The sequence below is a fragment of the Nothobranchius furzeri genome, chromosome 4 (genome assembly GCF_043380555.1).
Source record: "Nothobranchius furzeri strain GRZ-AD chromosome 4, NfurGRZ-RIMD1, whole genome shotgun sequence".
Taxonomy (NCBI): Eukaryota; Metazoa; Chordata; class Actinopteri; order Cyprinodontiformes; family Nothobranchiidae; genus Nothobranchius; species Nothobranchius furzeri.
The window spans coordinates 15,027,201-15,041,033 of NC_091744.1; the positions used below are offsets into that span (position 1 = coordinate 15,027,201).

General features: G+C 43.4%; 1 protein-coding gene across 1 annotated transcript in view; it reads left to right on the forward strand.

Moving 5' to 3' along the window:
• Positions 1 to 1,780: 1,780 nt before the first annotated feature.
• The window catches only part of grin2ab (glutamate receptor, ionotropic, N-methyl D-aspartate 2A, b), a 198,550-nt gene continuing 186,497 nt past the window's right edge, over positions 1,781 to 13,833 (forward strand). The window contains exons 1-2 of the mRNA XM_015964736.3: positions 1,781 to 3,943; positions 4,631 to 4,858. Of these exons, the coding sequence (XP_015820222.1) occupies positions 3,926 to 3,943; positions 4,631 to 4,858 (246 nt within the window). The 5' untranslated portion in view covers positions 1,781 to 3,925. The remainder of the gene's footprint in view (positions 3,944 to 4,630; positions 4,859 to 13,833) is intronic.

Below are 13,833 nucleotides of genomic sequence, written 5' to 3' on the forward strand. Positions count from 1 at the left end.
GTGGAATAATGTTAAAGTGACAGAGAGTGTTTTCCCTGGCAATAGAGGGCAGTAGATATCTAAATTATTGCAAGCAAGCATAATTTTTGTGTTCAAGTAAGACCTTACCAACGGATGGCCATTAGGGTCAAAAATCCCTGGGAGTGCAATCTCCAGTAAATGACAAACACATCAAATTCCCTGTCAAATGGCAATGACTAAATGTGTAAAACAACAATGTTTATTATTGGTGAAAGTTTTGTAACCATTTGTTACAAATTAGTAAATGTGTTTTGTCCTCACGGGCTTCCGTAGAAGGAAACATGGCATCCAATATGGCGTCGCACAGAGACTGAGAGTGATTCTCAATGTCAAGGCGCCTTGCCTTGTGAGGCGATGTCTTGCGAGGCCAGGCACCTTGCTTGCAAGGACACTGTCCTTTCTTGGTCAAAGAAAATGGTTAAATGGAACAGACTTGCATCACGTGACGTTACCGCGGCTTCCACCGCGGTAACGTCACGTGACACGGGAGATAACTTTATATTTTATATGTATTAGTTTCAATATAAATATATAACGAGCCTTTTTACTTTTTAAATTATGTATATGTTCATTAAATTAAAAATATAAGCGAGTTACCACCCGCCAGCCACCGAAGCTGCAACCACTAAGCAACTAACCAACAATAGAAAACTTCTTTGGATTTAAAAATAAAAACATTTTAAATTAGCTGACTTACTTTCAAACTTGAAAATTGTCCCCGAAGTAGCTGCCGGCTTCTGATCCGCCGTCTTTTTGAAAATATTGCGGTGTATTGTGGGTAATTTTTGATCAAGGCTATGCTACAAGACACCTCCTGTGTATTCTTGCTCAGCTGGCTAAACAGCTAACAAACGGAGAACACACGCCTCGGAAGAACATGAACATTGGAACCGATTGGAACACGTCTTGGCGGCTCCCGATGACGTATCTCCTAGGCAACCGGGGCGGGGCCAAGACATCAAGGCACGATTCCTTGGCATTGAGAAGCACCATTAGACCTGCTCCCATGTCTTTTAGAACAGATTGTTATGGTTATGTGTCATGAAACTGCCCATATTTTTCAACAACTGGGCATTTTTTTATTCATTTACAACAACATTTCGATGGATTTTGCAGAGATTAATGGTAAAAGCTACACATTGTCACTTTAATGAATCAATCCCTCATGTTATTTCTGAAATCTGTGAATGTCCCCTATTTTTGTTTCTGTTTTAAAATGAAAAAAGCAAACTTTTGCAAAAGGAGATATATTGTTGGGATGCTGAGTTTAGCAGAAATTTGTGATAAAAGGCTAATCTAAAAATATAAATGGTACTTTTAGCATCATTCTGAAGAAGAAATTCAATGTAATAATTTGATTAAAAAAATAAAAAGCTACTTAAACCTTAGTTGCTCTGCAAAACCTCAAAGATTAGTGTGTTAAACAGAATCCAATTTGGAGCCTTTTATTGATTAAGCACAGGGGCAAATTTAGACTGACTGAGTTTAACACTACATGGGATGAATTTAACCCAAGTTTGGGTTTCTTTTATTTACTCTTCTATTTAGTTTCAATAAAATAATAATTAAAATGGTGAATGAATTTTAAAAAGGCTAATGGTGTTGCAAAAGGACATGCATACATCCCACCATGTTTGATTTACATATTGATGCTTGCCAACATAAAAATGGGAGTGCATCAGAACCAAGCAGTGCACTTGAGCACCTTGTGGTCAAGGTTATGGAGTTTTGTGTGTTTATGTGAAATTTGACAATGTGCTTTTAATATTGGCCTTATAATAAACCATCTTAATGATCTGAGGTGGTGCCCTTTAAGGCAGCATGATGATGGCAGTAATGGCATTTGAAACACAACAAAAAACTTTTTTTCATTCCTCAAAAGAAGCACGAACCACTCTTAGTGTGGTCATTCTCCTTCTCTTTTTATGCTCACATTACGCAATCATGCATTTCTCTTTCATTCCAAGCCCGGGAGGCTCTGGATCTGGAGGAGGATAGGGGACCTCAACAGGTGGAGATTTTTATTCTAGGGATAGAAGAGGAGGAAGAGGAGGAGGAAGAGGAGGATGAAGGAGAGGGCAGTGAACTGTTCATTAATAACAAAGCCCTGTGATCTGTTTCTTGCCTCAGAGGGCAATTCAGTGTATGACGGGCCTGTATGCTAACATGACACCATCTTCACCATCTGTCTGCGATGGGACCAAAAGACAACACTCGGAGGGGAGAAGCCGGGTCCCCGAGCACACCCCTGTCCCCCTGCGCTGTAGTTTTTCATCGGCTAATTATTGTTTAATTGAGACTAACGCGCTCTCCATTTCCTCTCATCTCACTCCTATAAATAAAAATAACAACAAAAACAAAACCCCCGGCGCTGACAAGGGAACATGACACACCATCAGCAATAAATGTTTCAGTGCAGTCGTGTCCAAGAGATTTTAATTTTGAGGAAGGGTGTGTGTCGCTGTCTGCACGCGGGGACCGCTATTAGGTTACAACAGTTCGGCGGAAATTGAACAGTTTTTATTATTATTTTTAATCAGTGCGCGGTTGGTGAGGTGCGGAGGCGCGACGGAGCACTTGTTTGACGCGGAGACAGTCGTCACAGCGCGCACAGCCGCGCGCGACAGCAGTGAACAAAACGCACTAGCGCGTGCGCGCACTGATTCGTTTGGCGAGATGGCACCAAGTGATGCCAAACACGACAAATGATGCTGCGCCTCTCGGGAACTTCACTTCGGATGAGAAGCTGCACGCGGCGGGCCCTGAAACGGTGTAGCCCACGCGACGCGGACAGGCGCGCATTGGACAGCTCGCGCGCTGGGAAGTTGGAGTCGCATTCTCCTTTTTTTAATATTTAGGCGGAAACGCTGCGAAATTTCCCGAGTGCGCACTTCCAACTCGCCTCTTTCTGCATCCTTTTCCTCATTCATAACGGGAGGATGAAGTCACCCAAGTCTCCCCCCTCTCTCTCCAACCCTTATATGTTTAATTAACTAGGCTGATGTGTAAGTACCTTCAGCCAGCGAAGCGTGGGCGGGCGGGCTGCGGGGGGAAAAACAGACTGCCGGAGAATATTTCCCTCATTTCTCTCCCAGTCGGAAACAGAACCATCTCCGTCGCGCAGCAGCGAGTGAAGCCACGCAAATAAGTCGACCCGTTTAAACTTGTCCCGCATTTGTTCGGGGCGCCCCGAAAAGCGCGCGAGAAAGGAGTAAAAAACTGGAGATCGAGAGAAGAGAGGGAGAGGGAGATTTATTTTCGTCATTCCTTTCCCCTTCTTTTCTGTGCGTGCGCGTTTTGATGTTATTTGTGACAGAATCCCCTCCACAGTCTCCAAGAATCCGGAGATCGGCGCAAGCAGCAGGAGGAGGAGGAAGAAGAGGAGGTGGAGGACAGGAGAAGAGGAGGAGGAGGTGGCGCGCGGACCTGTCCACGAGCCCTCACTGCGGAACGCGCGGGCTGCCGCTGGAGATTCCAAACCAACGGGTATTATTTATCTGGATCCAACAGTCTGACTGATATCCGCACATCAGTGGCTTTTTTATTATTTTGTTTTTTGGGGGGGCTTGTTTATTTTTATTTTTTTTCACCATCATTCATTTTTCTCCACTCCGCCGCTGATATGGACCGCGTTTGACATCGCAGCAAGAGGAATAGCTTACTACCAATTACCGGAGGGAGGCGGGAGAGAGGTGGCGGCGGAGGGCGCAGGTCTTCAGAACCAGACAGGTGGATTTATCAGTTTTGGGGCTGTTTGCTATTTTTCCTGGAGGTGAGATTGGATGGAGAATAAATAGATGGATTAATCTAACGGAGGAGAGTCGTTTGTGATTTCCGCTCGTGCCGAGGGCACCCGAATGGAGTAACAGGCTGCAATGTCATCTCCACCTGGCCGCCTGGAGAGATGTGTCACGGGAATGGGGTGAGCCTGATTGGACTTATTTTTAATTTGAGTCAAAAAGAAAAGTCTCCTCTGATACAGCCGCACTCACCTTACCCTTTCCTTAAAGTGGAGCAGCGGCTGGTGTGTGTTCTGCGCTCCGCGTCGTTCAGCCCGAGTCCTCGACACACACACACACACACACACACACACACACACACACACACACACACACACACACACACACACACACACACACACACACACACACACACACACACACAACCTGCTGCATGCCCTACATAGAGAGGCGCGTGAGGGGAATCCATTCATCAAGTAGCCACAGGCTGTTTCTCCCCCTTCACTCACTCCCCCTCTCTCTGCTATTTTAAAATCATAAACACAAACAACCTTCTAGATTGTCACATTTTATATTAACTTGCACCCCCCCCCCCCCCCACACACACACACACACACACGAAAGACAGGAAGGCGGAAACACCAGAATAAAATCCAGTGACAAGGCACGCGCACCTTCGCTCGCAGTAACGCGCAAACACATGTGCGCCTTTTGCTTTGGAGTCACGGGAACCCCGGTGGCATTAGAGCCCACGTAAACACACCAGCCTGCCTGCAGACGCGCGAGAGGAGATGTCAGTCAACGTGAAGTTTTGAAGCGTCACAGTAACCCTTTTGGCTTTTCTTCTTTTTTTTTTGTCAAAATTCCAGATCAAGTTTGAGCACTTTTCCTTTGGCTTCACTAACGCTGTGAGAAGGAACCGACATGCCAGCAAACGCACGGGTCGTGGCGGCTGCCTGCACGGCTTCTCCCCGCACAGACATAATAATAACCACAATAAAACCCAGCATTCACCGCACGGACTCCGAAGAAGAAGGCGCAAAGCCCCCACGACTCCGCAGCCGCGGCCGCAGCAGCCACGCGTTGTGACACCGAAGGTAAGGATCGCGGATCCAAATCAGATCACACCGGAGCTCCTCACAGGCGGCGCTAGGGGGCGCTGTTGCGTCATGTTACTCGCTCCTTCCTCTTGCCTGTCTGCTGATGAGAAGCCCGTGTAATGAATTCATATCTCAAATTACAGTTTTCAGCCTTTGAATGCAGTCACGTTGTGGAAACACATTTTCTTCCCTTTTTCCTCCTGCTTCTTGAGCCAAGTCTGGCATACGGAGTGTCTTCCCCTCGCAGAAGCCTCCACATGCACACAGATGTTTCACATAAGACCAAATATATAGGCCAGCTTAAAACCCCATAAATCTCCATCAGGTTTATCCCCGTTGGCAAGTGAACGCTACCAGTCTTCAGTAGCCCACCGCATGAAGATGTACATACATTTATCTCCATCATTTAGGGGAAATTGCCATTCAAGCCATACCAAACCCAGAGAGCTCAGGAGCAACTGATGATGTGCTCAGCAGTAGCCTATTTTCTTGAATTGCAGGATGACACAAAAGGAGATCAACTCTGTAGGGCACGAAACGCAATAGAGTGGGGAGCAGTGAACGTCAAGAGCTGTTGCTGTCTTCATTAATATAAATATCTTGTGCAAAGCTGCAGTGGATTCTGGGTGTGATGTCATAACACCTTAAAAAAACCTCTACAGTGTTTTGGAGAATGCAGGCCTACTTTCCTGTCTCACTTTCTTCTCGTTGTCATCGCCCCATCTCTCACACAGTCCTCCATCAAGCAGTCACCGAAACAAAGCTTAATAGGATAAGAGTAGTAATAAAAATTCCCAGTGATGCATAACATATACGGAGTCCCTTTTCTTGGCTTCACAGTGACGTAGCCTTGAAATGATGTGTCAGGAAGCATCTGACTGAGCTGCTCGGTGAACCGGTGCTGCTGCTGGCAGAGCAGGTAGAGTCTTTTAGAAGCTATTGTCTCCAAAAGGCTCACCTCAGTCACCAGTTTGCTCCGTTTCTACTTAATTCCTCCCAGTAAATGTGCTCTTTTCCCTTACAAGACATCCCTCTTGGGATGAATTTGATTGCACCTAAAGATAACATTAATGTCTCGCAGCCTATATGCTGCAAATGAAAAATCTGCTATAAATGGAAGCAATTTAGAGGGTTCTTGAAAAGGAAGGGCTGTAAAGGGAGAGCAACGTGCTGCACCAGCGTTTTAGTTTGGGTGGGTTTATTATTTTTAAGAGTCCAAAATTAGCCCAAAATCTACATACGTCTGCATTGTAGATTCAGGAAGCAGTCGTGCAGAAGTCTTCTCATGAAATAAGCATAAACCAGTTTAACTCTTTCAGCAGTGAGTTTTAGTGTACGCTACCTTTGACAGATTCTTAAAAACAAACTCAGGATGAAAATAGTTATACTTCATGATTGAAGGTTATATGTCAAATTATTGCTTCTCTGACATTTTCCTGGCCGTTTGTTTTAGTGAAAGTTCAAGGTCACTGCAGCTGGGATTAAAACACGGCGGAACGAGTCTGCATTCCTTCCAGCCGGGATAATTAGAGGCAAAAGGGGCATTGAAAAAGAGCATTAATCTGTGCTAAAAGCCATGAAGAGCAGCCATGAACTGGGTTAATAATGGAAAAAGGTAAAAAAAAAAAAAAAAACGGGACAACTAAGGGAATATATAAAATACAAAAAAGTGTTAACTGATCATAAAAATTTTTTTTAAGTTTAAATTACTAGAAAAAAGAAATGTTTATCATATTTTTTCGGCCTTCATGAAGTGTATTAGGTGGAAAACTAGAAATACAGAATGACCAATATGGGGCAATAATAATTAAAATGCGTCAGAAAGCCATAATAACAGTTTCCTGTAGAAATGGACACATATGGGGGTTTCTCTATATGCCGAAATGTAAAGGTCAGTCAGCCGATGGCCGATATCTGCTGCAGATTTTGGGGGTGATTTTCATGGCTAATCTCTAGTCCAGAGGTACTCAATTCTGGTCCCGGAGAGCCGCTGTTTATGATGTTTCTCTGCTCCACAACACTTAAGTCAGTGGTTGAATCACCTGTTCAGCAGCTCACGAGGCTCTTTAGAAAGCTGTTAATCACCTGGTCTTTGAAATAAGGTGTTAACCCCCCCCCCCCCTCACACACACACACACACACACTCTGATGGCCGGCGGGAGGGGCAAATTTATGTGAGCGTCCCCCTGCGCTCTGACAGCTGGAGGGACAGAGAAATTTCTGGTTTCAGCCCTACCCCAAGAAATGCCGGGGCTGATATTTTGTGGATACCGGCCCTCCAGGACCTCCAGCTGACCTGATCTTTATATTTTCCACCTTATTTACATGCTAGTTTGTCATGACAACATCAGTGAATCAATGTTTATGAACAGGAATCAGCTTTTGAACTCTGAATTTTACCAGCTGTTCAATATTAATTTTGTGCTCAGTAATAAAATCAAACATTGATAAACTGACCAAGTATTAAATGTGAAACGGGTCAATAAACAGAAACATCAGGGATGTATATATACAAATCCAAATCCAGCAGCAGCACAGTGCTGCCCACGGATGGGCCTTACTTTAAATCGGCTCTATTAAAGAGAAATATTGGCCAATGTGATAAATATATAAAAATATGATACATATCGGCCTCATATCGATGGTCTATCCCTAGTTTCCTGTCCTTCATTGTAACAGCATGTTTCTTCCCTGTTTTCAGCTTATCTTTGTTTTTTTTTTTAAGGATTAGCACGTTAAAACTACATTTATCGTGCAAGCTCTCTTTCAGCCATCTCTCACATAAACGAAAGCTTTCTTTAAAATCAATGAAACCACTTTACTAATGGTTGGCTGCTCCATCTGAACTCCTGAAATCCGTTCACTAGCAGAAGTTGGTCACACGTGGCCCTCAGTGGGCAGCAAATCAAAGGGGTTCTCTCCTTTAGCTGCCCTCACGGCTGCCTCCTTTATCCTCCCAACAGCAGGTCAAATGTCACTCACATGAGACTTGAGAGGATGGAATGACTGAAATCATGAATGAAAAGGGTTTGTATGTTCCTCTCCCTTGCAATTACCCATAAAAAGCACAGAGCGGCCCATTATAATGAGTCATTTGACCCCTGCTAATCTTCTGTATGGTGATGTGTGATGTTGCCGTGTGAGACAGAAGTTAATAACCCAAATGCCTCTTATAAACGTGTGCTGTTTAATCATTTAATCAAAACACAGCCGGTGGTCTCATTTAATGAGTTAGTGAGCCACAGTGATATTAAGCAGGGTTTGACTTATACAGGTTTTAACTGATCATTTATAATGAAGATGACCGTGGAGGATGCGTCTTTTATTGATTCTGTGATGTAATTTCACACTTTCAAGGTGTGGAACACTGAAAATTCATTTTTTAATGATTATATCTGATTACTCTGAGTTTGACATGCAGGCTGAACATGAAAATAGTCTCCTACACCTATCTCCTGCATTAGCTTCTGATAGAAAATAGACGGTGAAACTCGATTAGAAATCCTGACAGATCTATGTCACACTGTCATGGACTCACCCATCTTGACTCGTGACTGAGAAGGCTGTTGTTGGTTTAGCGTCCGGGAAACAGCAGAGAGCGGCTCGGCTAGTAGAAGATAACAGTTAGCATTAGCGACCCCACCACACGGCAGAAGCTCCTCCTGGCTTGTGCTTTTTGTGGAGATAAAACATCAAAGCTGCAGAGCAAACAGAATAAGTGGAAGAGTTGTGTTGATGCTGTTATCCAATCTGATGGAAGAGGTCCAAATATCAGTACATCCCTGCAAACAGTCAACGTCACATGGACATGCAGATCATGTCTATATTTGAGTCTGTTGGTCCAGACCACGCCTGTAGGACATCCAAACTAGGTCTTTGAACAGTGGGATAAGACTCCAAATCCTGCCGTCTGACAGCTGACGTGTATGTCTGGAAACAGGCACATCTGAGCACCACGTACAAGGCATTCATTCCTACTAGAGACCACTGAAAATGTATTCATTAAAAAGTGAACCACATCTTTAAAGAGAAAAAATCTGTTAATTTATTCAGCTCAATGCTTTTCTTGTAAGATCCAAAAGTCAGTCCCTCATTCTCTCCCGCCTCTTCATACAGTCCCCACCTCTAAACCCACGTTTCCCATCATTTCCACTCACAAATGAAAAGTTTGCTGCCTGGGTTGCTGCGTACCGTAAACGTTTATATTATGAGACTTTTCTTGTGAGATGTTTTGTTGATATGCTCCATGTATGCCCCTTAATATCTTCTGCACTTGTTGTACTTTTTGAGGGGAGAATGGGGTGCTGTGGTCAAGTTTAAAGGAAGCGGCATCCTGTCCAATCACACGCTTGCAGTTGCCGTTACTTTATACGGACAGTAAAAAATTTGGGCATGTCTCTCGAAAACCTCTGCAGGTCCGTTGCAACGCCCTTGCATCAACGCATCAACGCCTTGCGTGTCTCCGCACCCACGCAGACGGAGTGGTATAAATCAGGCTTTAGCAAATAGCATTAGACATCCATTTACAAACAGATGTCAGTCACATTGCATGTACATATATATGACTGGTGCTGCATCTGCAGTGATGCGGGCATTGTACCGATCTGTCGTAGTGAAGAGAGAGCTGAGCCAGAAGGTGACTCACCGGTCGAGCTACGTTCCTACCCTCACCTATGGTCACGAGCTTTGGGTAATGACAGAAAGAACGAGATCATGTATACAAGCGGCCAAAATGAGTTTTCTCCTTAGAGATAGGGTGAGAAGCTCAGTCATCCGGGAGGGGTTCAGAGTAGATCCGCTGCTCCTCCAAATCGAGAGTGGGCATCTGATTAGGATGCCTTCTGGATGCCTCCCTGATGAGGTTTTCCAGGCACGTCCAACCGGGAGAAGGCCGAAAGGGAGACCCAGGACACACTGGAGGGACTACGTCTCTCGCCTGGCCAGAGAACGCCTTGGGATTCTCCAGGAAGAGCTGGCCCAAGTGGCTGGGGAGAGAGGCCTAAGTCGGGCCTTTCGACTTCGGCTGTTGCCCCGTGACCCGACACTGAAACATTTATTGTCTTTTCTACATTTGCAGTGACACTAGTTGACCTGTAGAAGACTAAATAGGTCATCTTAGGTGTGTTCTTGCTGTGCGTTATTTCTAATTCCATGTTGTCGTTCTTTTTTAAAACACAGAAACGGTTTTGTTTACCTGTTATTGACGCTACAGTTTCGCCGACGGCTGCCGGCTTCTTCAGGCTGACGCTGATGGTGGCGCGTCACTTCCTTCTCCGTTTATCTGCGGGCAGCTGTAGCGTCAATAACAGGTAACAAAACCGTTTCTGTGTTTTAAAAAAGAACGACAACATGGAGACTAAATAGGTGTTTCCACACATACATCCCCAAAATAATAACAGTTTTAAGTGTTTCCATCAGCTTCAGGTTTTAGAAAAGGGTTATCCACTTCCACTACAGTGTTTCAAAACCTAATGAAAAGGATTTAAGAAATCGGACTGGAATAATTTGTGAAAAAATGAGATTTTCAAAAATCATAAATGATACACTCATTGCTCAGGTTAGGATTTAAAAATAAAAATGTACTTTTTGTCCAAATTCGTACCAGTATTTTAGTGACTCAGATGCTAGAAATCATGTTAATCTTTATCCTCTCTGAGACGTGGTTTCATGGTGGATTTAGAAAAACACGACAAGCGTAATGGGCCCATAAGCAAGGGAATGCCATCCTTGCATCTTAAGCACAAATTTACATTCCTTCAGTTTTAATAAACGTCGCTGGATTCTCCATGTGATGTTTCTACAGAGACACTGCATCACACATGCATCTACTGTGATTATTTGTAGCACCATTAGTTTAACAGAGACGGAAGCATTGAAGGTTATCTGCAGATTTAAGACTTTTACTGACCCATATTGACAAGAAGCCAGGTGCAAAATGACCTCCGAGCATCTCGGCAGATCTGTATTGACGTCAGTGCATTTATAGTGTTAAATGTGAACACTAACAACAGAGATATTTCTAGAACAATGAGACAATAGTAATACCAGAGCTCAGTTATAGGGTTTATTGATTTGAGAGTTAAGTGTGGAGAATCACGTTTGCTTGGGGCAATGTGATGGATGAGTGTGAAGGGCCTGAAGGTGGAGAGTCACTGATTAGAACGAACACTGCTCGGTAAATAAGTGACTCTAAAAGTTTCCGCCCCCTCTTCAGAAAATAAACAAATAAATAAAAGAACTATCTCCCAGTGTGCCGGTGAGCATGGCGGGGAACAATTGCTTATTAAGAAACTACAGCGGATCTGCAGCGGTATGAGCGTTTATTTGGAGAGATGCACCTCCAGCTACTTAATGAAGCAGGTCCGGTATGCACTCATTTTAATGAGCGTTTTGGGCTGCAGCAGCTCCCCTGTGAAATATATTGCACTTGTTACAATCACTTTGTGCCAGGCTGATGGCATTTGTTTGGGTTTATCAGAGCTTTATTCCTATTTGGATAAAAACAGCTGACCGTTGTTGCTGGGAATAAGGCTGACTGGAGTACAGAGACTGAACCTGAGCCGCCGATTAGCAGGACAGGAAAAGGTCAAATTACTACTGAGATGCTCTTCTCAGCAGAAGGCAGAGCGAGGTGAGAAGTTTTTGAATGTTCTGATTGTTGTTGAAAACTCTCCATATAATAAGTCAGTGGATTTTATAAAAAAAATAAGATGCTGTCTTTTGATTTTCATCTGCTGTAAGCTAAGGTGGTCGAGCTTTTGTTCAGATCTTCTTCCCCTGCTGTGTCTATTTGAATGAAGTGCTTGTGAATTAGCTTGATTAGTATTAAACTCAACATGCCGCTCGAAGATTGAGCACACTTCCAGCTTTGTTGTTTCCTTTGTGTGGCGCCTTTTACACCTTTTCAGTCTGAAGCTTTTCGACTGTCAGAAAGATGCTCAGCAGGAGGTCTGAATGCCGCCACACCTGTCATTCTGGACAATTTACCCTAAAGGAAAACCTGGAATTAAAACCACATGCTTTTACTGATGCCAGAGTTTATTTATAAAGTGAACTATGTCCTAGTCTTGATATTTCTTATTTATTTATTTTACAAACAAAATCAGAACAACCAGTAGAAGATCAGTCACATTTGAATTACTGGCCGTGTTCGAGATGAGCCAGTTCTGCGCAGATTAGATCACCGGTGATCGGTGCGCAGTGCATGCCGGTTAGATTTGTGTCCGACTTGACGCCGAAGTGCTCTGACGTCATGCATACGTAGGCAACGATAACCTCGTGAGATCAAGGCGGCCGCAGATTTTGGAGCAAGGCGCTGCAGTTGCTCTCCCTCGGCTGCAAAACCTAGGGGGTGATGGGAAACGCCTGGCTCTCACCTGATCTAAGATCTGATTGGTTCACATCTTGATCCGAACATCCGGTGGTAGAACATGAAATGTTAGTTGTTCACATGTATTCTGTAAGTCACGTTACGTTGATGATGACAACTATATAGGCCATAATGAGAAATGTGTTTTGTGTTCTTTTGCCACGTTTCCTATGAGCACACTGACGCTACAGCTGATAACCTTTACTTATTATTACAGTCATGTCTTCAAATACAATATATGATATCCACAAGCATGTGAGGATGTGTTTCAGCTGCTAACAGGCACCAGAATTAAAATAAATAATTTAACAAGTATGAACTCTATCACGATATCTTCATCCATCGTCACCTGTGAGCTACACATGTAGGGAAATCTGTCCGACTTAAACGTTGACTTTCAGCCACTCCCCCTGCTGCGTCCGTCTGCTCTCGTCTGTTTTCCAGGCGAGGCGCAGCTCAACTCGAACACGGCCATTCTCTGCAGCCATTGTGATTGGCTTTAGTGTCATTGATTCCTGAAGTGTGAATCGCATGTTCACAATTCCATGTATTACATATGTTGATGCACAACTAGCTTTGTGTTAGCTTGTGAGATGATTAATACATTTTTGCAGTGAATGAGACATTATTATTCAAGAGGAGATAATGCGTGCGTAATCTGTTATTCTTTTAATGATGGGTGTTCAGTCATTTCTCACTATCGCTCTGCTGATGAAAGGTGGTATAAGGAGAGCAGCAAATGGAATTTACATGGATTACCTTGCAGCTACTACATAAAAAGCAGGTTTTTACTGTACAGCGTCCATAGGAACGTCATCAGTCAGGTAAACTCAACTTATGTTGTATTATCATTTCTTTCTAATGAGTTTTTTTCCGCTAACACAGCAAAAAGTTAGTTTATAAAACATTAAAAATACAAAATAAAAGTATTTTTGTGAGATAATGTTTCAGAAACATGTTTCATTTGCTCACCCTTTGAAAATCAATTCAGGAATAACTGCAAATGTTGTCATATTTTCTGGAAAACGACTTATATGAGCCACTTTGCTGTCAGTATGGAGATGTTTTGTATATGCATGTCAACACTGGATTGTGTAAATCATAAAGCACTAAGGTTTGTAACAAGTTCAGGCTGTAACGGGCAAACCAACTCCTCACCTTTGTTCCCTTCTGGTTATGAGGTCACAAATTGAAGCTGCAATCTCTGGTCGCATTGTTATGTTAGGTTTGAAATCTCTTGACCTCATACAGTTTTCGGTGAAAGTGCATTTTACGTATTTTGATCGTTTATCATGGTTTAATTTGCAGAGTCAATTCAGATTCCATACTTTACCAATGATGTTGCAGTTTAAAACCAGAATTTAGGGTCATTTAAGGACACAATGTGTCGTACTGCAGGGTTTGTAAATTGCCTTTCTGTGATGAATGTTATCTGTTTTGTTTGTATACACTTTCAGAGTTTTTAGCGGCCGTCTTGGCCAGGATTTTGAATCTCAACAGGTAAAACTTTCCTGGTAAAAGAAACAGGTTAAAAACAAACACGGACATGTAGCAATGTGGTGATCGGTCTCGAGGGCAACTATTTGGGGTGTTTTTACACCTG